This window comes from Carassius auratus, chromosome 4, assembly GCF_003368295.1.
Source record: "Carassius auratus strain Wakin chromosome 4, ASM336829v1, whole genome shotgun sequence".
In the NCBI taxonomy this organism is placed as follows: Eukaryota; Metazoa; Chordata; class Actinopteri; order Cypriniformes; family Cyprinidae; genus Carassius; species Carassius auratus.
This window is the reverse complement of record NC_039246.1, coordinates 7,511,811-7,538,344: the sequence shown is the minus strand read 5'-3', so window position 1 is coordinate 7,538,344 and position 26,534 is coordinate 7,511,811. Positions and strand designations below refer to the sequence as shown.

Below are 26,534 nucleotides of genomic sequence, written 5' to 3'. Positions count from 1 at the left end.
AGAAGTTTTGTAGTCCTGATGCAGTTCTGAAGCTGTGAGCAGATGATTCATTGGACAGAATGGCTCTACGAGAGGCAACACTTTTAGGAATAATTATTGTATTCTCAGGTTAGCTGATTTTGAATTAATTATTTATATTATTGAATTTAATGATGTATAATTAATTTTAACCTTGAATGTAAACCATTTATTACATTGACTATTATTTATTTAATATTATTCATCATCCATATTTTATTTATTTTTTTAATCGTTTTAATTCTAACTGTTATGTTGTGTTTATGGCAAGATTTAAATATTACAATAATTCTTTTCTTTTTCCTTTTTTTTTTTAAGTGAAGAAATGTAATTGGATCTTGTTTAACTTTTTCGGCTTTTTATCTGCAGGCCACATTCATTCTGCGTTTACTGCTCAAAGTAAGAAAGTATTGCATTTTATCTCCTTGAATACATAATTGATCAAGTCCAGTTATATAAATAGCATGTCCAATGTCCAATATGACTGGGAAATTAGAATATTATTATTTTTTTTTTCATTTTGAGACATGCTTGTTAAAGAAAGAAAACAAGCAAGCAAGAAATAATGAAAGCTGTTATCCACTTTGATCTTATTTATTTGGGTCTTATTTCAGATGTGTGTAAGACATATGGCAGCGGCATCTTTTATACATTCAACCAAACTGCATTTCATCTGAAGACCACATGTCCTGTAACGCTTACACGCTTCAGTCATGCTGGAGTGGACTGTCATATCATCGTCCAGCGTGGACCGAATGGCCTGATGGACAGAGTGGAGATCATTGTGAATAAAGTCACGACTCTCGTTCACAATAACACCGTGTCAGTGGAAGGCAGCAGGTATGGGATTTATAAATCACAAATTTGTGACCAATATTTCGATTTTTGTTGTATAAAAGTTCTGAAAAGGGTTGTTCATGTTCTCAAAAGAGCTTATAAAGTTGTAATTATTATTTTATAGCAGTGTAATAACATTTCATTATAACAGCAGCTTTGTGTGCTATTAAAAACCAGCACTCCGTTATATTTCCTTCTTTACATAATATGTTTAATTGATCAAATCAATTATTTTGCTTAGAATTAAAATCACAGATTTACTGAATGGGGATTTTGTTAGGATAAACATGCTGTTAATATAGCAAATACATTTTGTTTATTTTATATTTATACCACTTCATTCAATATACCATGTTGTAGCATGTACATAGATTTACTGATTAGTATTTATTGATAGAAAAAAGTTCCTTGTTAATATATCCACTCAGAATATTTGTTACCGTTTTCACAGAATTTCCCTTCCGTACGACCACACATATCAGCACGTGTTTCAGTATGGAATCTATACCAGGCTCCAAAGCAAAGTTTTGCCATTGTCTGTCACATGGTACAGTGTAGATAATGGTGCCAGTTCACTTTGGGTGAGTTACCATTAAAGACAATGGTCCGCAAGATTATACAATTTTAATGTACCATTGTTGATTTGACCAACTGAATAAAAATATGTGATTACTATACTATAGCAACACCGACCGAACTTTATGTAATCTTTAAGCACATCTCTTACAGATTCAGCTAAACCAGGATTTAGTGGAGGGTATGAGTGGACTTTGTGGTTACAAGAACAGCTCAGGTTAGTGTGATTAAACAATAAGTTTTATGATATAATATTTTAATACTTTCTGGTGGTGTTTTAACATCAATATTTTGTTCATAGAAACTATGCAGCAGCTGATATCCACCAATGTCTTCTCTGATGGCCAATGCCTGACACAAGATTCTGTTGCGCAGGCAAACACAGTGAGTTTCTGCACAATATGTACATATATATATATATATATATATATATATATATATATATATATATATATATATATAAATATATTACATTACATTACATTTACATTTATTCATTTAGCAGATGCTTTTATCCAAAGCGACTTACAAATAAGGACAGAGGAAGCAATCAAAAACAACAAAAAGAGCAATGATATATAAGTGCTATAACAAGTCTCAGTTAGGTTAATACAGTACACGTAGCATGGGCTTTTAATTAATATATATATAAATATATATATATATACAGTATAGCATATATAATGCATTATCAAGATATTTCTAAAATAATTTACTTTTGTTATGTTTGTGATGTATGCAATGGATTACACGATATAAAAATACTTTAAGTAATAAATCTATACCAGGCTCAAATAAAATGTTTTCATATCCGTTGAATGCCTAATAAGCATATCTGTTTCTTTAGGTGTGTCAAAGTGTTTTTTCCCATGCTACCGAATGTCTGGGTGCTAAATATCAAACCTACATGAAGCTGTGCTACAAAAATATGAATGGATTATGGCATAAGGAATCAAACTGCTCCTTTTTTAAAGAGCTCTCACTTATTTGCGGGAGCTCCAGTCCAGTGTGGTCAGTGTGGAGATCAAAAAGCAGCTGCTGTAAGAGCCATAGTTTATAACAAGTCATTTAGAAAATTTATCTTATTAATTTTTACACATGTACACATTACAGTTTTACTAGTAATACTAATAATTAATCTTGTTTGCAGCCCAACCTCAATGTCCTGGAGACCTGCATTATGTAGAGATGGGTCCTGCTTTCCCGCCAACCTGCAGCAACCCACAGAATCACACCACGGAACTTACCAGCACCTGCCTGCCTGCTGAAGGTTGGTCCATGATTAGCAGTAAAAAGGGAAATTTTATTCTATTTTACTGAATAACCTCTCATCTTAAATATTTAACTCCATCAATGATACGTCAAATAAGAAAATATTGTTTTATTTAATTAATATCTATACTATTTATAACATTTTCTTTGTCTCATAATCTTAGGAAAGGTCTTGAATGATCGCATTGATGGTTACCATTCCATCTATGTGGAGGAATGTTCATGTGTGCATGCAAAGATAATGTATGCACCAAGGCAGGAACGCAAAACAAAGTGCCAGACCTGGTAAGACATTTTGGTAACACTTTAGTATATGGACCCAATTCTCACTATTGACAAAGTTGCATGACCATGTTCTACATTTCATATCTTACCCAATACCTAAACTTAAAAACTACCTTACTAACTACATTTACATTTAAATTTAATAATTTAGCAGACACTTTTATCCAAATCCACTTACAAATGAGAACAATAGAAGCAATCAGATCAACAAGAGAACAACAACAGTATACAAGTGCCATGACAAGTCTCAGTTAGTCTAGTACTGAACGCATAGCTTTTTTTTATTTACTTTTTATTTATTTATTTTTTTTATTTTTTTTATAAAGAATATTAAAGACAAGAAAAGAAAAGGTAAAAGTGCTAGTATTAGTTGGTTAAGTGCTGGAGTCTTTAGATGCTTTTTGAAAATGAGAAGACTCAGCTGTTCGAATTGAGATTGGGAGGTCATTCCCCAGAAGTATGTGCTCTGCAAGTGAATGACGACTTGTGGTGCCATCCCAAAGAAGTTCAAAATCACTCTCACTGACCTTTTCCTGGACTTTGCCCAGCCACATAGGATTTAACTAGTGAGTTTAGGCATGTTGATGCTGTGCCAGTGGACGTCTTGTAGGCAAGCATCAGTACCTTGAACCTGATGAGGACAGGAGTAACGTGAGCTTTTTTTGGCTCATTGAAGACAACCCTCGCTGCTGCATTCTGTATCAGTTGCAGAGGCTTGATAGTATATGCAGGAAGGCTTGCCAGGAGAGCATTACAATAGTCCAGTCTGGAGAGAACAAGAGCTTAGACAAGAAGTTGGGTGGCTTGCTCTGACAGGAAGGGACTAATCTTCCTAATGTTGTATAAGGCAAATCTTCAGCACCGGGTCATTGTAGCAATATGGTCTGTGAAGCTTAACTGATTATCCATCACAGCTCCTAGGTTTCTGGCTGTCCTGGAAGGATTTTTGGTTGACGAACCTAGCTGTATAGAGAAGTTGTGATGAAACGATGGGTTAGCTGGAACCACCAGCAGTTCTGTTTTTGTAAGGTTGAGCTGAAGGTGATGGTCATTGATCTAGCTCGAAATGTCACTCAGACAGGCTGAAATGCGAGCAACTACAGTCGTGTCATCTGGTTGGAATGATAAGCAGAGTTGAGTCTCATAAGAAAAACCATGCTTCTGAATGACAGATACCAATGAAGTCATGTATATGAAGAAGAAAAGTGGTCCAAGTACTGAGCCCTGAGGAACCCCAGTAGCAAGTTGTTGTGACTTAGAAACATCACCCCTCCAAGACACCCTGAAGGATCTATCGGAAGGATAGGACTTAAACCAGGAGTGTGGTTCCAGAGATGCCCATCTTTCTGAGGGTGGACAGGACAATCTGGTGATTCACGGTGTCAAAAGCAGCAAACAGGTACAGCAAGATGAGTACTGAGGATCTGGAAGCTGCTCTTGCAAGTCGCAGGGCAGTCTCAGTTGAGTGGCCACTTTTGAAGCCAGATTGGTTGCTGTCCAGGAGGTTGTTCTGTACAAGGAACATAGAGATCTGGTTGAACACAGCTCACTCAAGTGTCTTTACAATGAATGGAAGAAGGGATACCGGTCTGTAGTTTTCTAGAAGTGCTCGATTTAGAGTTGGTTTCTTACGCAGTGGGCTTACCCAAGCCTCCTTAAATGCTGAGGGAAATGTTCCAGAGTGAAGAGAAGAGTTGATAATGTGAGTAAGTGAAGGTATGACTGAAGAAGAGATCGATTGAAGGAGGTGAGTTGGGATCGGATCAAGTGTACAAGTAGTAGGATGACTGGACAGGATATGTTTGGAAAACTATTAATAAAGTCAGCAAATTAGAGTTTATTAAGGCAAAAGCCACAATTAATCGTTGGATAATGGCAATAATTAGATATTAAGATGAAGTGTGACCAATTATTTTTATTAAAGTGTTACTGTTTTGGTTACAAGAACATATATTAATCATACAAGCTTGTAAGTAAATATTGTGAGATTTGAAAATAAGCTGAAAAAAAGAGGAATTTTTGAAACCCGCTTTCAATATTTTGGTTGTTTTTATCCCCACAGTACCTGCATCAGAGGAAACTGGGCATGTTCTGCAAACACATGTCCAGCTAAGTGTATTATTGAGGGCCAGTTCATCACTACATTTGATGGCAAACAGTATTCTGTGCTAGACAAATGCACCTTTGTGGCTGCAATGGTAACTGAAATGGGATATAGCAGTTTTATTTCTTTTTTTCTTGCAAATTGATGTTTGATGATTTTCTGACATTGAAATATTTGGTATGTCACCCAGGGGCTTAACTGGACATTGAACATTCAATATTCCGGACGTGGTGTTGTCATAGAAAAGGCATATCTTAATATCAACCAGGTTTGTCTATTTTCCTTCCTTTGTATGCATTTTTGCTGACTCTATGTAACTTGCATTTAACTGCACATACACAGTATGATTTCAAACATTTGATGATACAATTTTAATACCACATTCGGACGTGACTTCCCCTATAAACTGACTGTGAGTAAATTTAATTTCAGGAAAGATATACCTTCTCTGCAAACAGCATACAATTGAACAACATAGAAATCAGTGACTTATCACAGACTGGTAAGCTCTTTTGGAATTTGTCGCATTAAGATGAATATGTTTGAAATATTTATATTAGCTTGACAAAATTGGAAACATTCACAGTAGCTTTACAGAACTGCTTTGTTTTTTGGCCTTTTTTTCAGAGTCTACCACAGTCTTTTGGCAATCTTCAATGTTCGTTCAAGTTCAAACTTCATTTGGCCTGAAAATGCAAGTTCAAGTCTCTCCAGAAATTCAAATATATTTGAATTTACCACCAACTGTAAACACTAAAGGTTTGAGTAATCTATATTCATACAAGCCAACCTTCATATACAACATTTTAACAAAATGAAATTATACATAGAATTCAATCAAATTTGAAAATTTTTATTAAAGCAAGTGTTTTTATTATAGGTCTTTGTGGAACTTTTAATAATGACTCAGGCGATGACTTCACTACTTTTAGTGGCATCATAGAAAGTTCAGTTCAGCTTTTTACCCAGTCCTGGTCAATGGGCACTTGTACCCCAATTACTGGATGCATCAACACTGACAATGGTAAGTGTCATTAAGTCCAACTGCTTAACCATGTTAAAGTTCTGTCATGACAGCTCTTGTAGAGTCTAGCATGGAAATGTACGAGACAGTGTAAATGTATTTGGTCTTGAATAGATCTTCTACACTTCTTCCACCGCAGCAGAGCAAGTATTGATACATGTTACTACCAGTACATCCACAGACATGCTGCTTTGAGATTAAATAACCCTTAAACATAATATATAGCAGGTGGAGCTGGGGAAGGAGAAGGATTTATGAAGCATGCTGCAACTGCTATAGCAAACACTACCAGATATTTGAAAGTTGAGCAACAAGCTCATTGGCTGCTGATGCAAAAATAACCAATCGGCTGTGCCATGTGACTGTCATTATATAATATTGAGTTAGAACTTATTGGACTGCACCATCTAGAATTTCAAAATGGAAAACTGAAATTATTTCCCAAGACAACCACTTAAATTCATTCCATTTGTAGAGATATTTGCTGAGGAGAACTGTGACCAACTGAAAGATCCAGAAGGGGTGTTTGCTGTGTGTCATGATTACGTACCCGTTTCACCCTTTGTCGAGGCAAGGATATATTCTTGTCTATTAACACAGTTGATCATTTTGTAATTCTTTATTATTTTCTTGGGATTAATCTGTTTCTGATTCTTTTTAGGCTTGTATAAAAAGAACCTGTCAGTGCTCTGCTGCATTACAGGACTGTTTATGTGTCTCCTTCGGCAACTACGCAAAAGCCTGTGCAACAAAGGGAATCATTGTTGGGGACTGGAGATCAGAAACAAACTGCAGTGAGTGACAAGCTTTCATTCAATGTGAAAATTATGCAATGGATTTCAGGGATGTTAAATTGTATCTCTGGAGGTGTCCATGCTGCAGTCTCAGATGACTATTACAATCAACAACAAAAAGCTTTCATTACAATAGCAACTTAATTTTTCTCCCCAAAGTTGTTGAAATTGCAACCTTAGCACAATTAACCAAATTAAACTTTGTTTTTTTGAATGATATATTTGCATTTTATTCGTCATTATTTGTGTAATTGCACTGTAACAACATTATTTTTGTACATCTGTGTATGACTCATTCCACAAATGATCATTCTGGCTTTCAGTTCCTTCGTGCATGGGCAATCTGAGGTTTGCTTATGCCACATTGGCATGTAACCATACCTGCCGTTCTCTCTCGGGCCCTGATCCGACCTGTGAGGTGGTGGATGACCCAGTGGAGGGGTGTGGATGCACATCAGATTCTCACCTTAGCAACCAAGTGACCTGCAGCCCTCGCATGCTGTGCAGCTGCCACCACCCAGGGGGCGACACACCTCCAGGTCCTGTGGTTATCGGTGGACGCCAATGGTAAGGATGAAAACAACTCCGTTTGAAGAAATGTTTACGTTATGTTGATTACGTTATTTTTTATTTTTTTGCTTTTGCTGTGTATAAAATTTACATTTTGTATTACAGCTTGTGTGAAAATGGACAACTTCATTGTCCTAAAGTTTGCAGTAAGTGAAATCATCTTCTTACATTTTAGAAAAAAACAACAACAAAAACACATTAAACAACAGAATACTGAAAAGGTGCAAACAGCAACTTTTAATACATGCATTTAAACTGAATAGCCTCTGTGGAATTCTATGACAGTTCTAAACATAGATTATTTATTTCTAACACAAAATTAGACAAGAAATCCTCTGGACTTGAATAGTTTCAGAATGCACCTTATCCACAAAAATCTATGCTTCTTGCCTGCAGTTATTGATGTGATATTGTTGTATGTGTAATTCATCAAACTAGGTTTAAAAATCTAAGCATTGTGTAGTTGAGCTTAATGTAGTCCACCATTGAATTTTCAAGTAATGTAATATCTACTAATCTTGTGAACCATTTAAATTTGGAATTTTCATGATTCATTGCCGAATATTCTATTCCCATTTTCTAGATTGCACAGTGGGAAAGATTTGTGTGGATTGCGCACAAATAGCAGTGGACACTGCCCATAGGACATGTGAAAGCTTGACCAAACCTGTAGTAAGTATTTGTCTAAAATTTGACAAGTGTTATAGTGTTAACTTTTCTGCAAGAGTCTAAGTGAAACTCCTGATCTATATTCACAGAGTGATGATAACAGCTGTATCAGTGGCTGTTATTGTCCAAATGGCCTTTTCGAGGATCATAATGGTGGTTGTGTGGCCCATGAAAACTGCACCTGTGAATTCAGCGGGAAGGTGTTTGAAACTGGCCAGAGCGTGGAGACCAACTGTAAAATATGGTAAAAAAACCCTGTCTTCTTGCCTTGAACTGGGTTCACATATTTAAAACAGAATATTTTACCCACCTTCATGTCATTCCAAAGCCATAGGGTTTTCCTTTTGTGGAATAATAAAGAAGATACTTTGTAGAATACTCAATATGCTTTATTCCTGACTGTGGAAGTAAGTGGATATTCAGGTCTACTAAATTTGAGTTGATATTTACAAAAAAATCTTCCCATCCACTGAAGTGCTCAAATCTTACATGTTCCTATATATTTTCAAACTTGGCACCTGAAGATTCTAAGCGATCACAAGTGTGCATGGCATTTGAGAAAACTTTAAGATTGTAAGATTGAATTTGAGTTATCCTGCCCTGCAAAATTACAAAAAAGTAAAAAAAAATCACCTTTTGAATTACATAAGTTTGTGTTTCGCAGCACATGTAGAGGTGGTGAATGGTCTTGTATAGATGAGGCATGTTCAGGAGTATGTGAGGTGTTCGGAAATGGGCAGTATCACACCTTTGACTCCAAATGGTACAGATTCGATGGCCACTGTCAGTACACCCTAGTGAAGGTGAGTGGTTGCAATGCGACAAATGATCTTTTCCAAAAGATTCTGACTTAGTTTATGTACTCAACAATTGGCAAACATATTTAACTTCTAATACTTCTTGTATAAGGACGCTGGTTCAACAGGGAAGTTTGCAGTCAAAACTGAGAGTGTTCCTTGTTGTGACGAGTCTTTGACATGTTCCCGTGCCATCTCAGTGGAGCTATTGGTAAATTACCATCTGTGTATATATTAATTGTTGTTGGATGTTTTCGATATTTTTACTTTCTATTAAGTAAAAAATGTAATGCACTCAGTTATGAAATTGTAAATATTTGCTTAATGTTTGACAGGGTGCAGTGACTCTGATGTTGAGTGACATGAAGGTATATGAGACTCATCAGACAGGGGTTGCATTGCTGGCAGATCCCCTGTACTCCATCCAAACTGTGGGCCTCTACATCATTATCTCAGTTCCCAGCCTGGGGATCACTGTAATCTGGGACAAACATACTAGGGTCACCATCCAACTAGAGCCTCGGTGGAGAGTAAGAAGTCACATTTAATTGATTTTATTGTCTAAGATTGATATTCAGTATTTACACTGTGAACTAATCAGATGTCATGCAAAAAGTTGCAAGCTGTAAAGATGATTTCCTGTACAGTCTCTTGCTTAATGATGGCGGATTGCTTTGCTTCAGCAAAATGCTTGAAGTGGGAGCAAACATTTTGTTTTTAAACTGCCTGGTTAGGACTATTGTTGTGATAGACCTAGTACAAAGTATTGAAATTAAACTTTTTCTCTTAAATACAAAGATGACATTTTGGAGAGAGGTCACTATGAATGTCAGATGTTATAAAAATGGCCAACAATGGTTAAATCATTAGTAAAAGTTGTGAAATTAACATCCTTGTTGGCCTTGGACCAAACTTGTTTTCAACAATCTTTAAATTTAACTTAGCCCCAAGGTTTGGACTTGAACAACATTCTTAAGAACGGTCACTATCTGACCTCTTTGGGGGCGAGGTTAGGCAAGGAGTGGATTTGTAATGTCAGGACTATGATAGGTTGATAGGAATGATAGTTTAGGAACCACAAGGAATATAGATCTTGAAACATTTGCTACTGAATGGTGAAGACATGAAATATTCTCTTTCAACTGTGGAACATCAGGGCAGAGTGTTGGGGCTTTGTGGGAACTTTGATGGAAAGGTGACAAACGACCTTCTGACAAGCAGCTCCTCAGAAGTTTTCAGTGTTCTGGACTTTGGGAATAGTTGGAAGACAGCAACTCCGCCATGCTCAGATGTAACCCATGAAACATTTCCTTGTGAACGACACTCCTACTGTGCAGCCTGGGCCCAGCGGCGATGTATGATCCTGAGATCGGACACCTTTATTGATTGCCATTTGAAGGTACTTTACAGTGCCAAAAGTTATAAAATAATGTTGTTTCTGATGTTTAATCTTGGTTAATTGACTTTAACTAAACAAAGCACTGTTTATACATTAGACATTTCTGAACTTTGTTCAAGTTCATCAAACTGTTTCTGAGTTTGAAAGTTGGCTCAGGTACACAGTGTAATCACAATTAATTTTTTGTCATGAGGAAAGGTGGAACCTTTATCGAACCAGGTAGTAAATGTTGCATTCTTTTGACTACTAGGTAGATCCAGAGCCTTATTACCAAGCCTGTGTTTTGGAGTCCTGTTCTTGTGAGTTTGAGGGAAAGTTTCTTGGCTTTTGTACAGCTGTCTCAGCTTACGCAGAGGCATGCAGTGCAAAGGACGTCTGCATTAACTGGAGAACCCCAGATTTGTGTCGTACGTATTGTATTCTATTGTTTTTTTTGGATTAAACTTTGAAAACATATAAGAATTTTCCCAGCATGAGAATTTCCTGGTAAAGGCATACCTGAGTTATTAATTATTTAGTCAAGTGATTACAGTGTTTGTTCATCTCCACAGCGGTGTATTGTGACTATTACAATGAAGTGGGCCAGTGCACCTGGCATTACAATCCTTGTGGCCAGGTTAAGACCTGTGGCACTGATAACCACTTTACAGGAAAACTTGAAGGTATTTTTTTTACTCTTTCTGTTCCTGTTTCTTGATCTCGCTGCTGTACTGCGGTAATCTGTACTGCTAGAATTTGGAAACATGGAAACTATTTAAACATTCATCAAGCAATGCATGACATTTCAGGTTGTTACCCAAGATGCCCTGAGGAGACCCCATATTATGACAAAAACCTAGGAAAATGCACCGCTTTGGACAATTGCACTTGTACCTTCATGAATAGAGTGTTGTCACCTCCTCATGAAATGTGTACTTCTTATAAATGCTGGTAAGACATTTTGTAAACTCTTGTTTCAGTGCTGGAAGGATATTTAATATAAAATATTTGTTAACTATATACTAACCATTAATTGACATTTTATTCATTTTGCTTAGTAAATGCCTTGATGGACAATTAGTCTGCAGTTCTACAACTACAACTACATCTTCAACTATGACTGCAGTTAATTACACATCAACAGCTCAGCCATCTACAACAATAATAACCCACACAGCCACAACACAACCACCAACAACTCGAAGCACAACACAATACATAAAACCAACAACACAATACACAACGAAAACAAGAACTGAGAAGACAACAGAATCTTCAACAATTCCAATTAAAGACACAACTACAACACAGCCACCACCAACTGAGAGCACAACAGAACACAAAACCACAACACGTCCATCAACAACTGAAAGTACAACAAAAACATACACAACTACGATAGAAGAAACAACCACAACACAACCACCACCAACTGAGAGCACAACAGTACACAAAACCACAACACTTACATCAACAACTGAAAGTACAACAGAAACATACACAACTCCGGAGGAAGAAACAACCACAACACAACCACCAACAACTGAGAGCACAACAGAACACAAACCAACAACAGGTCCATCAACAACTGAAAGTACATCAGAAACATACACAACTCCAGAGGAAGAAACAAGTACAACACAACCACCAACTGAGAGCACAACAGAACACAAAACCACAACACTTACATCAACAACTGAAAGTACAACAGAAACATACACAACTCCGGAGGAAGAAACAACCACAACACAACCACCAACAACTGAGAGCACAACAGAACACAAAACAACAACAGGTCCATCAACAACTGAAAGTACAACAGAAACATACACAACTCCGGAGGAAGAAACAACCACAACACAACCACCAACAACTGAGAGCACAACAGAACACAAACCAACAACAGGTCCATCAACAACTGAAAGTACAACAGAAACATACACAACTCCAGAGGAAGAAACAAGTACAACACAACCACCAACTGAGAGCACAACAGAACACAAAACCACAACACGTCCATCAACAACTGAAAGTACAACAGAAACATACACAACTCCAGAGGAAGAAACAAGTACAACACAACCACCAACTGAGAGCACAACAGAACACAAAACAACAACACGTCCTTCAACAACTGAAAGTACAACAGAAACATACACAACTCCAGAGGAAGAAACAAGTACAACACAACCACCAACTGAGAGCACAACAGAACACAAAACAACAACAGGTCCATCGACAACTGAAAGTACAACAGAAACATATACAACTCCGGAGGAAGAAACAACCACAACACAACCACCAACAACTGAGAGCACAACAGAACACAAACCAACAACAGGTCCATCAACAACTGAAAGTACATCAGAAACATACACAACTCCAGAGGAAGAAACAAGTACAACACAACCACCAACTGAGAGCACAACAGAACACAAAACAACAACACGTCCATCAACAACTGAAAGTACAACAGAAACATACACAACTCCGATGGAAGAAACAAGTACAACACAACCACCACCAACTGAGAGCACAACAGAACACAAAATAACAACACGTCCATCAACAACTGAAAGTACAACAGAAACATACACAACTCCAGAGGAAGAAACAAGTACAACACAACCACCAACTGAGAGCACAACAGAACACAAAACAACAACACGTCCATCAACAACTGAAAGTACAACAGAAACATACACAACTCCGATGGAAGAAACAAGTACAACACAACCACCAACTGAGAGCACAACAGAACACAAAACCACAACACTTCCATCAACAACTGAAAGTACAACAGAAACATATACAACTCCGGAGGAAGAAACAACCACAACACAACCACCAACAACTGAGAGCACAACAGAACACAAACCAACAACAGGTCCATCAACAACTGAAAGTACAACAGAAACATACACAACTCCGGAGGAAGAAACAACCACAACACAACCACCAACAACTGAGAGCACAACAGAACACAAACCAACAACAGGTCCATCAACAACTGAAAGTACAACAGAAACATACACAACTCCAGAGGAAGAAACAAGTACAACACAACCACCAACAACTGAGAGCACAACAGAACACAAAACCACAACACTTCCATCAACAACTGAAAGTACAACAGAAACATACACAACTCCGGAGGAAGAAACAACCACAACACAACCACCAACAACTGAGAGCACAACAGAACACAAACCAACAACAGGTCCATCAACAACTGAAAGTACATCAGAAACATACACAACTCCGATGGAAGAAACAAGTACAACACAACCACCAACTGAGAGCACAACAGAACATAAAACCACAACACTTACATCAACAACTGAAAGTACAACAGAAACATACACAACTCCAGAGGAAGAAACAAGTACAACACAACCACCAACAACTGAGAGCACAACAGAACACAAAACCACAACACTTCCATCAACAACTGAAAGTACAACAGAAACATATACAACTCGAGTGGAAGCAACAACCACAGCAGCACAATCACCCACCTCAGAAAGTACAACACAATACACAGCACATCCACCAACAAGTGAGAGCTCAACTCAACCATCCATACCAACAAAACAATACACAACTGCAACTCAGCCAACTATTAATGCTACTACTTCAGTCAAATATAGCACTTCAGTGTCAACAGTGTCTACAACAGGTGTGGAAGCCACTTCAAATATTAAATTGTGCAACACCAGTAATGTCATAACAAACACAAAATGACAAAACACTTTGAATGTGCTAAAAAAAAGCCACACAAATGTATTTTGTACTTACTGTTTTTTTCTGTCTCATTCCCGCTAGATATTATAGTATTCACTGGCTCTCCTATCACCAAACTAAATCCAACCTCACCTCAAGAAGTGCACACTACAGCTAATTCTACAACTACAACCCCTTCTCTGACATCTGTACTCAGTACTACAATACCTACCACTGAACACACAACTCCAGGTAATGATACTACTCATTCAACTAACCCCAGGGCCAGTGACATATGAAACAAATTCCAAGCTTTAAATTCATTGTTCATTACAATGCGTTCAATGTCTTAAACTCTGTCTTAAACTATATGTGAAACATATTTTGATTGATTGGGATCCTATGTTTGTCTTTTTTTTTTAACTAGTGTGTGAGTGCAAAGACGTGATGCGAAATCAAAGCTGGTTATGTGAAGAAACTTGGAGAGAGGATTGTGCTGATAAAACCTGTAAAGCTGGAGTGATTGAGGTAAAATCCATTACCTGTCCAACATCCACAATCAGGACTGATTGCCCTAGAGACAAGAAGTCTTTGGTCAGAGATGAAAAGACTTGCTGTGAGAGCTGGCAGTGTGACTGTAAGTAAACTGACTTGTAATATACACATCGAAACCAGTGGGACTAGTTAGTAGTGTGGCTATTTGTCCTGCCAATGGAAAATAAGAAGTGATGGGGATAACTCTTTTACAAAAGTTTGTATCATTTTACTTGAACATCAACTTCAGTCTATTTTTCCTGGTTTCGTTTTAGGCCAGTGTCAGGTTTATGGAGACCCTCACTACATCTCCTTCCAGGGGATCGCTTTTGATTTCATGGATAACTGCACCTACACTCTAGTGGAGGAGCGAGCACTGCGCCACAATTTAAGCATTACTGTAGACAACTACTACTGCGTGGAGGACATTGATAATTCCTGTTCTAGGGGAATCACATTAAAGTACAGGAATAATATTGCCACACTTATGGTAACAGAGGAGTTTACAGTAAAGGTATGTTTATAATGATAATAAAATCTCAAATGTGCTATTCTACTAATTTACAAATCTTTTAGTCTCTTAGAACCATAGAATTGTATGGAAATAAAGTGTGGGTAGATATTTATGTTTATTATAGCCAAAAGACAGGACCAGTCTGATAGACATATAAGCAACTTATGACTTTTTGACTTTTTCTGTCAGCTTTTTTTATCAATATAAAAGAAAATGAGCTCACTCAAGGAACACAAATATGCAAATATCTAACAATAAAACAGATTTCTTGCTCCACACTCTGGTCTATTGCTATGAATCACTGGGATAGTAGTTCCCTTGATAAGCAGATTGTTTCTTTCTTTTTCCAGTGTACTTTGAACCAGAATATTATAAAACCACCTTATGAAGATCAGGTCTTCAAGTTTGAAAACAGTGATAGCCAGGTCTACATCTACATCAAGCCTATCCGTTCCTATGTTTCCCTTTCACCTTTCAACACTCTGTTAATCAACCTAGCAATGGAGTACTTCCAAAACAACACCCAAGGACAGTGTGGTATGTCATTAAACTCAATTAACTTCTGATGGAAAGTCACTGGCACATTAAACAATGTGTGTTTGTGGTACATATGATATCACAGATCATAAATAGATTGCGATAAACTAACGCTCTTGATTTTGCAGGTGTCTGTGGTGGGCAGTCGTGTACACGAAGAAACGGTGTTACTGAAGATGACAACTGCTGTGATAAGACTGCATATGACTGGGTTGTAGAAGACCCTCTGAAACCCTACTGCAAATCTGTGCTCACCAATGTTCCTTGTGGCTCTACAACTTCACCGCCATTTACACCTACACCTAAGCCACCCTGCGATCCTACAATATGTGACATACTTCACCATGAGTAAGTCACTGTTGTTGTTTTTTACAATCAACTCATGTCAATAAGCATAACATTATTTTTTCAAATAAAATGACAAGCAACTTCATCGTTTTGCTTGGCTTGTTGCATTGTAACTAACTATAACAAAAAGTATTAACATCTTTTACTCAGAGTGTTTGCAGAGTGTGGTGAAAGGATCGATCTCACGTTGGTAGAGAAGAATTGCCAGTTTGACTACTGTTCATACAATAGTAGTGTTGGTGCCTGTTCCTCTCTGGAGTATGCAGCTTCACAGTGCAAAAGGATTGGTATTTGCGTGGACTGGAGATACCTTACCAATGGCTCATGCGGTAAGAAAACAGTATGAGAGCACAGTTTCAGAAAATAGTAGTAGCACACTTATATTTCTGTACATTTGTACACTGATGTCTACAACATATCAACAAGATCTCAAAACCTAACTAATTTACGTATATACAATTTCAAAGACCTGCAAGTCTTTACGAATACTTTGTGGTTCACAAAAGTGTGAATTTGTGGAATTCATAGCTTGGTTTTGTCGTGTAAGTTGTAGTGAAACTTTGTGGTTTCGTGTGCATTTGATTTTATGTTATCTCCAATAACAAAATGCTTTAGTAGTAGACTATGCAAGCATTGCTGTCTTCTAATAATATCCATTTTTTAGAGATCACATGTCCGGAAGGAATGATTTACAACGAGTGTCGAAAGTCTCCAAATGATGTCTGTCGAGGCGGGTGAGAAGGGTTTTTTACTTGAAATGATTCAAGCCTTTCTAGAGTTCAAGTCCTGTTTCATATTTCACCTGGGAATTGATTTATTTTGAAGAATGGTTATGGTTAGGATTGCATGTTTGCTGGTAGGCGTGATGTTCCACGTATGACCTGACGCCCATCACTCTATTGTCTCCTCAGTGTTCGCGTGCCTGCGACCTCTGTGGTTGGTCTGAGATCCGGCTGCTTTTGTCCAGATGACAAGATGCTTGCTGGAGAACACAAGCAAATCTGTGTGTCTGAATGCTCAAGTGAGTTAAGAACTCAATCAAGTATTACAAAACAACTGTTTTTATTTATAGGCCAATCCTGAGAGCAATGTGATAAAACTTTTGTTACAGTAATATTTTAAAGTTTTTTTTTTTTTTTTTTTTTTTTTTTTAGCAAAATTGACTTTGCAAATATACTTTCCTAGTTTTCTTTCAATTTCATATTTATTCAAAATTCATAATAATTTCATATTTATTTTTCAGCATGCAAAGGGCCATTGGGTGAGCCCATGCCGGTAAGAGTTCATTAAACAGTAAAACCATAAACTTCTGTTAAAAAATATCCGTAAATAGATGTTTATTAGGAATACTGCATAACGGAAATCTTTCATCTTTCTATAAGGCGGGAGCAGTATGGGAATCAAACTGTCACATATGCACATGTAATAACCAGACTAGAACAGAAGAATGCATACCCAAAACTCGACAAACCGCTCCAGTCTGCAGCTCCTACTCCATCCTGGTCTCTGACTGCTGTGACAATCAGATTTGCGGTAATGTTGCAATCTTTCCACAGTGTAGAGTGCCACTGGTGTTTGGAATAAATATATATATATATTCTGTTTTATTTTATTATTTCATTAGGTCCAGTGTTGCAAAAATATATTTAGAGTATGTTTCTTTGCTTATTTACAGTTGAGAAGAGTTGCGAGTTCAATGGAAAGACTTACAAGGTAAAGGAAATAGTTCACATATTTGCTCACAATGGGAGTAGTTTGTTTTCTATAGTTTTAGAGGCCCCTTTAAGAGAACAAATTTAGCACAAAATACATTGAACAATGCATGTATACACTATGTATTCTCACTCTGGTGGATTCAGGTGGGTGATCGGTGGACAGACCCTTCACGTCCTTGCGAGTCTTTCAGCTGTAGTCAGACAGGAACTGAGGTTGAGAAAACCGTGTGTCCGGTGCAAACATGTGCTGAGGTGGGAATGACCAAAACACATCAATATTACAAACAAAATTAAGTTTGTTGCGCATATAAATCTTTTTTTTTCTGGTTCTGTTATCTATAAAGTGAATGTATTATGTTTCTGTGTGTATCCAGGATTCACAAGTGTGGGATGAACATCATTGCTGCTATTCATGTAGGTTTACACAAATGTTTCACTCTAGTTGGTTTGTAATGGAACTGTACCATAGCACAGGGTCTAGTTCTTGCTTGATGTGACCTCAATATGTTAACTCCAAGACCAATGTTAGTATCAAGTTGTCTTGGCCAAGGTCCTTTCGGAAGATTAATCTGCAACACTGCTATGGTGTGCAACACCCCTCCAGCCTGGCCCATTGCTGGATATGTATTGCCCACCGGCCAAAAAAATATTTTGACACATCTTTGAGGGCAAGATCAGCCATCTCCTTTGAAAGCTGTCCAAGTGTGCTCTACTCAGAAGAGAAATGATACACAGACCATTTGTGCCATCTCCTGTTACTGAACTTACTGACCACCTACTTTTAAATGTTAGTGTATAGTCATCAGTTATGGTGTTAGATAAGGACTCCACATCAGACATTTTAGATCCAGACCCTGATGTCAGATCCTGCCAGAAGATATCAGTTTATTTTTCTAGTATACAAAATCCAGTAAGCAGCATGTCTTGTCCGTGACCCAAAACCAGTGATTTGTATGCATAGTTGCATATGTTTCAATGCTCTTTTTCTGACCAGAGAATATCTAACAAGTCAGGGATAATGAACATACAGCTGGTTGTTATGATGCGATGCGAAGCAAACTGATACAGCCGATTGATACATTATCCTGCTTATTACACGGCTACTTGCCACATAAGTAAATAATTAGACACAAAATATTGATGTAATTTTTAATATTTGAACGCAAGGTTTCTGTGAACAGTAGTTGCGAGCAAGCAGCAAGTTCAAACTAGACGGACATATAAGGGAAACGGTCTAGGCAAACCACTTGTTACACAACATTTCACCACATTTGAGACAAAAATGATTGTTAGTTCTCTTATAATCCATTACAGCATACAAAAAAAAAAAAATCGTAGCAAAATGGCAGCAGCTGCGTTTGTATGAAACAAGATCAGGATGACATGATTAAACAATTGTACACTATTTTAAATCAAGTTTTAATATTTTATTAGCTAAACAAACGCAAAGCTTCCACCAAGAAACACTGTTCCAGGCAAGATTACAGCGCCGACTTCAGTTACCTGGATGAGCCTGGATGTTATAAGCTTTTACCGAAAGTTATCGAGGGATAACATACCTTAGAATGTCGCAACTGACCAATCAGAATCAAGTATTCCGCAGAGCCGTGTAATAAGTGTTAGTATACCACAAGTTGCACTACTTTATTTTAGGTGGCCTTTACTATTATGTATTTACATTTAAATTCATAAATTGATACAATTAACTTATTGTGTACATGCTTGTGTTTGTACTAATATTCCAAATACCTCCATGTAATTACATCTGTAAACAATTTCTGTAATTACATTTATAATTACACTTAAACCTACCCATACCATCAAACCTGTCCCTAATCTTAACCATATCCCACCTCAATAGCCGCAAATGTGTTTCGCAAATACAATATGAACACAATAAGTACATTGTACTTATTTTTTTATGTAAGTACATAGCAGTTAAGGGCAATTATTTTTTTTCTTTCTAATGTTATAAAAAAATCAGTTTTTTTTTTTTTTTATACACACTTTTAAGTATGTTGCTTATTTTGCTCTGTTTATCATAGGCAATGTTACATGCAGTGCCCGACTGATGAGAATGAACCTTACCCTTGCTGACTGCACACAGGAAGTCGAGCTTCCCATTTGTGAGGGCCAATGTGAGACACACAACAGGCAAGTCTAACATCATCAGCCTGTTTATAAAAAAGATAGAATTTTATTATTTATTTATTACATCAGTCTTTATTATTTTAGAGACACTTTGTTAAACAAAGCTAAACAATGTGCTTAAATTATGGAAATTAATAATGACAATTATAATGACAAAATACAAAATATAGAGAGCTATTGACAAAGACAATATTAACAAATCAAGTTAGGTAAAGTAAAAAAAAAAAAAAAAAAATATATATATATATATATATATATATATATATATATATATATATATATATATATATATATATATATATATATATATATATTAGTCTACTTCTAATAAAGATAAGGTCCAGTGGGGTCTAATATGTATAAGTTAAATTTTTACACAAACATTTATTAGGGGAAGCATTTATGCTCAGCTTCAAGTAATTAGCTTATATAAAAGCCCCAAAATTTTGGGCCCATTTAGTAGTGCACATATTTGTGATGCATGCTTTTAAATACAGTACATATTTATTCAAAAGTTCTGAGTTCTACATTTTTTATTTGTTTTGTTGTCTTGCAGGTGGGTTCATACTAACGGCACACTTCAGCTTGAACAGACTCACCAGTGCTGTACGGAGAGAAATTATGAGATGAGAGAAATCACGCTGACTTGCAGTGAAAACTCTCTGAACCACTTCACATACAGACATGTCACAGGCTGTGAATGCAGTGTTGAAGGTTAAGTTTACCTGACATACAAATGTATGAAAATGTTAGTTACATGTGATTACCTTCAGTGTGTTTTGTTAAATATGCACAATTAATAATTAGCTGCTGACATGTGTGATGATTAAGTTTCAAGCCAAACTGACACATTTCTGCCAATTGTGCTTTTCAGCATGTTTAAAAGTGAATCAGCTTCATTAACTATCAAGTTGTCTGTGCCAAGATCAATGCTTTATCTTTTGGTTTATCTGTTTAAATAATAATCACTATTTTATTTTGTTTTGTCAAAAACTAACTGCAATTATGTCCAATATATTTCAGTTATTACTTTAATTTGATCAGTTTTATGTTTTCTTTGTCACATATGAATAATGTCATGCTTGTGTGTCTGTATTTTTAACATGATTTCACAAACAAATCAAACTTGTGATTGTAACCTGATTTCAGGTGTCAAAGCCTCAAAGGCTTTTGTAATGCACTTTAAGGATTCATAATTCATAATAACCATTAATAAAAAAAATGACACTTTTGGTCTTTGAATGTGTATTTGCTTTATCATAACCATGATATTTAAATAATAATAATAATAATAATAATAATAATAATAATAATAATAATAATAATAATAATAATAATAATAATAAACCTTAAAAATAAATATTCACTCATTGTTTCATTTTATGTATTTGTATTTTTTTATTTTATTCAGAATCTATTTTTTTCCCCTCTTCCAGGATAATATATATAGCTCTGAAAAAAAAAGAAAAAATTAAGAGACCACTACAAAATTGTCAGTTTCTCAGCTTTTTAAACTACTGATAACATTTTCCCCTAAATTCCAAATAAACATTGTCATTTAGAGCATTTATTTGCAGAAGAAAAGCCAGAATTTAGCCCTTCTTTTCCTGACTGAAAACTTTTCTTTTCAACTCTTTTGGCATGGTCAATAGCTATTATTTGCTTCCAATTACATTTGAGGCACTGTTTTTTTGTCATCCAAGCTGGTCCTGCTACAAGATAGTTATGACCAAAACAGTAGTTTTTATAGGTTACCTGTTTTAGAATTCAGCAGACACTGAAATGGAATGGCTGCTATACATGTATACAGGAATACAAGGTTTTTAATGGAATATATATATATATATATATATATATATATATATATATATATATACAGTATTGTTCAAAATAATAGCAGTACAATGTGACTAACCAGAATAATCAAGGTTTTTCGTATATTTTTTTATTGCTACGTGGCAAACAAGTTACCAGTAGGTTCAGTAGATGGTCAGAAAACAAACAAGACCCAGCATTCATGATATGCACGCTCTTAAGGCTGTGCAATTGGGCAATTAGTTGAATTAGTTGAAAGGGGTGTGTTCAAAAAAATAGCAGTGTGGCATTCAATCACTGAGGTCATCAATTTTGTGAAGAAACAGGTGTGAATCAGGTGGCCCCTATTTAAGGATGAAGCCAACACTTGTTGAACATGCATTTGAAAGCTGAGGAAAATGGGTCGTTCAAGACATTGTTCAGAAGAACAGCGTACTTTGATTAAAAAGTTGATTAGAGAGGGGAAAACCTATAAAGAGGTGCAAAAAATGATAGGCTGTTCAGCTAAAATGATCTCCAATGCCTTAAAATGGAGAGCAAAACCAGAGAGACGTGGAAGAAAACGGAAGACAACCATCAAAATGGATAGGAGAATAACCAGAATGGCAAAGGCTCAGCCAATGATCACCTCCAGGATGATCAAAGACAGTCTGGAGTTACCTGTAAGTACTGTGACAGTTAGAAGACGTCTGTGTGAAGCTAATCTATTTTCAAGAATCCCCCGCAAAGTCCCTCTGTTAAAAAAAAGGCATGTGCAGAAGAGGTTACAATTTGCCAAAGAACACATCAACTGGCCTAAAGAGAAATGGAGGAACATTTTGTGGACTGATGAGAGTAAAATTGTTCTTTTTGGGTCCAAGGGCCACAGGCAGTTTGTGAGACGACCCCCAAACTCTGAATTCAAGCCACAGTACACAGTGAAGACAGTGAAGCATGGAGGTGCAAGCATCATGATATGGGCATGTTTCTCCTACTATGGTGTTGGGCCTATTTATCGCATACCAGGGATCATGGATCAGTTTGCATATGTTAAAATACTTGAAGAGGTCATGTTGCCCTATGCTGAAGAGGACATGCCCTTGAAATGGTTGTTTCAACAAGACAATGACCCAAAACACACTAGTAAACGGGCAAAGTCTTGGTTCCAAACCAACAAAATTAATGTTATGGAGTGGCCAGCCCAATCTCCAGACCTTAATCCAATTGAGAACTTGTGGGGTGATATCAAAAATGCTGTTTCTGAAGCAAAACCAAGAAATGTGAATGAATTGTGGAATGTTGTTAAAGAATCATGGAGTGGAATAACAGCTGAGAGGTGCCACAAGTTGGTTGACTCCATGCCACACAGATGTCAAGCAGTTTTAAAAAAACTGTGGTCATACAACTAAATATTAGTTTAGTGATTCACAGGATTGCTAAATCCCAGAAAAAAAAAAATGTTTGTACAAAATAGTTTTGAGTTTGTACAGTCAAAGGTAGACACTGCTATTTTTTTGAACACACCCCTTTCAACTAATTGCCCAATTGCACAGCCTTAAGAGCGTGCATATCATGAATGCTGGGTCTTGTTTGTTTTCTGACAATCTACTGAACCTACTGGTAACTTGTTTGCCACGTAGCAATAAAAAATATACTAAAAACCTTGATTATTCTGGTTAGTCACATTGTACTGCTATTATTTTGAACAATACTGTATATATATATACTTATAGACCAAAAGTTTGGACACACCTTCTCATTCAAAGAGTTTTCTTTATTTTCATGACTATGAAAATTGTAGAGTAGCACTCACAATTAAATAATTATTTTTTTTAATTATAACTATAAGCTTATTATTCTATTCAATGGCCAGTTTGCCAATAAATGTGATTTTCATTTTACGTGTTGTATTTTTAATAAAAAATATAAAAGGTAGCATATAAAAAAATGACAAACCATTATTTTGTCAAAAAGCATAAAATGTATAAATAAAAGTATACAATTATATAGTTTTATTTTTCTCTTAATTCATTATTGAAAACTTTTTTTAAACAGCCTTCCAACTTGCAGGAAATGTGGTGCAATTTCTGAATCCACTCTCAGCTCCACCCTCAGGGGTCTTTCTCCTCAGATGATGTTTTCTTATGGGCCTAATGGGCGCTGGGAAAAAAATGCTGTTTGCACAACAATAATGTAATTCTGTACATAATGATCCTGGAGTAAACACGCTCTGCACTGTTATCTGTCATTCATATTGTTTCCAGGGCATCATGAGTGTGGAAAAAAAGACGGCACAAGAGCCATGCTGCTCCAAATTAAAGGTCATTTTGACTTATCGTCTCCTGCTTTTCAGTTTCTTGTTTACATTGGCCCATTATGATCAAAGACATAAACGTGATAACAGCTCATTTAATCATATTACTATGCCATTACTTTCTACTGACTATCTCTGCACAGTTTCAGATCATCTTCTGAGATTTTATTTGTATAATGGCCTCAAAATTATGTAGACATTATGTCTCAGACAAATTCCTCAGCATGTTAAATATTAAACCAACTGGTAAAACTAAGACAGTCTAAGCAAAAATTTTGAGTGTAAAAAAAAAAAAAAAAAAAAAAAATGTAACTATAAATTGGTTTGTAGCACTTTATTTTACAGTCCTGTTACTCATGTTCATATGTATTTATTATAGTAACTACAATTACTAGGTAATAACTAAGTACTAATCCTGAAACTAATCATATCTTATATTACCAGTACTTTCTGTAAAAAAATGACTGATTTTATTGGTATAAAAATGGGAAAAAGCTGTTAAATTGTTAATGCTTAGTTCCTGTAAAATTTACATGGGAAAACCTCATGACTTACACATGACTTTCCCAGAATTCTCAGAATTCTCTCGCAGAATTATCCTCTGCATTTCAAACTTTGTTGGAATTTGATGTTTTTTCTTTCTTTGACATAACTATGTTTTTTCTTCGTTTTTTTATTTTTTTCTTATCTGTTATGTGTATTAGGGTTATATGTTACATACAATGTTATTCAATTATTTTTTATTGCATATTTCAGTTTAATGTGTCTCACCATGATGGTGTTTAGTGCTTGCGTGAATGAAACGGTGCACCTTCTATATATGTTATTATTTAAAAGCTGGTGTGATGGGCTTTGGTTCCTCATGCGACTTTCTCATCACCACCTGCATTTGGTGGTTATCAGTGTATTACAAAGGTATGATTTTACATACCAATTTACAAAAAACATGATCATACAACAACTCAGTCTTCCTTCTCCACATTTTTAAACACTGGCTGAGTCGGTTTTTCTGCCTACGTCAAGCATGACCTTTTAAATGCTATTACATTTTACATGAAGTCGAGGATGTGCATCGTAGAGTAGTGCAATACTAGCATTTCTGTTTATAAAGCATATCTTTTTTTTTTCCACTGTGAACCTGGCCAGATGCGAATTCACTAAGACCTATGTCACACAAGTTTGCCCAGTCGATGCCAAAGTGACTGCTACTGTATAAGTGGATTTCCTAGACCTTATAACAAACAAGAATTTTGCAGTTTCCTTGGGATTAGTCATTAATGCACCTCTAACAAACCTCTGCCGGTCATCCCAGACATTCAGTTGGACCACTGCATGTTATTGTGCTTTTTACCGAAGAAAAACATCTCTTGTATAATGCCCCGATTTTGGCCTCCCCGAATTTCAATTGTCCCTTTTCGCTTGAAGATGATGCATGTGCTGAGGGTGCATGGGCTGTCTTTTTACAAAACTCAGAAATGAACGTGTTGAGAAACCTGTTTGTTTCTTCTAAAAAAAGTTCAGTCACACCCAATGTAAATACACCACCATAGAAAAGGTGGAGCTTGCCCTATTGTTGGCAGTGAAACAATTTGAAGTTTACCTTGGTGGTTCGAAATTCGCAATTAAAATTTACAAAGACCACAATCCATTCGTTTTCTCAATCCTATGTACAATACAAATCAGCATTTAATGCGTTTGTCTCATGCACTTCAAGAGATTAATTTAGAAATTATCCTTTAATGAGGCAGTAAAAATTTTACTGCAGATGCACTATCTAGGGCTCATAATTCTGAAAATGCAGAATCATTTTTAATGAGAAAGAAAATGAGGAAGAATGCATAATCTTTTGGGAGGGGAGGAGTGTTACATGCTTTGACATGGTTTGTGTTCTTGTGCTGCATTTGTGTGGGGTTTGGAGTCAAAAAAGTGACAATCATAGGACTATGGTATTTGTTTCTGAGTAGTGAACTTGGTGACGTTATTATACACTTTAATTAAAATATACACACAGTGCTGTGTGTACATAATCCCACAAAATATTTAATATGTGTATGTTTATATGCTCATGCACTAAAAAATCATCTTAAATTATTCCCTAGCCAGCGGCTTGACTTTTCTTTCCAAGAATGTGATAGACAAGAAAAGAAAAGGTAAGTTCTAGCATTTGTTGGTTCTAGCAAGTGCTGGCGAAAAAGATGAGTCTTTAGATGTTTTTTTTTTTTTTTTTTTTAAATGAGTAAAGACTTAAGAATTGAGATTGGGAGGTCATTCCACTAGTTGGACACAGTCCACGAAAAGGTCAGTGAGAGTGATTTTTGAAACTCTTTGGGAAGGTGCCACAAGGCATTGTTCACTTGCAGAACGCAAACTTTGCATCAATTTTAACTAGTGAGTTTAGCTATATTGGTGCCGTGCCAGTGGTTGTCTTGTAGGCAAGCATCAGTACCTTGAATCTGATGCAAGCATCTACTGCTAGCCAGTGTAACCTGATGAGGGGAGGGATAACATGAGATTTTTTTTGGCTTATTGAAGACAACCCTCGCTGCTGCATTCTGGATCAGTTGCAGAGGCTTGATAGTA

General features: G+C 36.3%; 1 protein-coding gene across 2 annotated transcripts; it reads left to right on the top strand.

Annotated features, from left to right (window-relative positions):
• On the top strand, positions 1-21,081 carry LOC113057755 (mucin-2). Of its 2 annotated transcripts, XM_026225275.1 has the most exons (44): positions 1-108; positions 388-417; positions 633-858; positions 1,307-1,436; positions 1,585-1,648; positions 1,733-1,815; positions 2,279-2,471; positions 2,582-2,701; positions 2,868-2,988; positions 5,051-5,186; positions 5,283-5,360; positions 5,525-5,594; positions 5,720-5,851; positions 5,973-6,116; positions 6,592-6,686; positions 6,778-6,910; positions 7,234-7,477; positions 7,586-7,626; positions 8,064-8,152; positions 8,239-8,393; positions 8,814-8,952; positions 9,059-9,157; positions 9,282-9,476; positions 10,103-10,345; positions 10,596-10,752; positions 10,897-11,007; positions 11,134-11,275; positions 11,383-13,591; positions 13,700-14,003; positions 14,150-14,299; positions 14,475-14,684; positions 14,857-15,095; positions 15,446-15,632; positions 15,761-15,980; positions 16,131-16,309; positions 16,645-16,714; positions 16,892-17,001; positions 17,224-17,255; positions 17,363-17,513; positions 17,656-17,693; positions 17,840-17,947; positions 18,070-18,109; positions 19,741-19,849; positions 20,403-21,081. In XM_026225275.1, exons 1-44 carry the CDS (start codon positions 60-62, stop codon positions 20,563-20,565), a joined length of 7,938 nt encoding a protein of 2,645 aa, XP_026081060.1. In that variant the 5' UTR covers positions 1-59; the 3' UTR covers positions 20,566-21,081. The 2 variants fall into 2 exon arrangements, with proteins under 2 accessions (XP_026081060.1, XP_026081052.1); XM_026225267.1 differs by having other exon boundaries at positions 11,383-14,003.
• The last annotated feature ends 5,453 nt before the right edge of the window (positions 21,082-26,534 follow it).

Bases quoted from the DNA above. Each gene is read 5' to 3' on its own strand.
- LOC113057755 (XM_026225267.1), top strand. From the start codon at position 60: ATGGCTCTACGAGAGGCAACACTTTTAGGAATAATTATTGTATTCTCA. The intron at 5,595-5,719 runs GTAAGCTCTTTT...CCTTTTTTTCAG, and splicing joins CAGTGACTTATCACAGACTG to AGTCTACCACAGTCTTTTGG. The intron at 18,110-19,740 runs GTAGGTTTACAC...TGTTTATCATAG, and splicing joins ACATCATTGCTGCTATTCAT to GCAATGTTACATGCAGTGCC.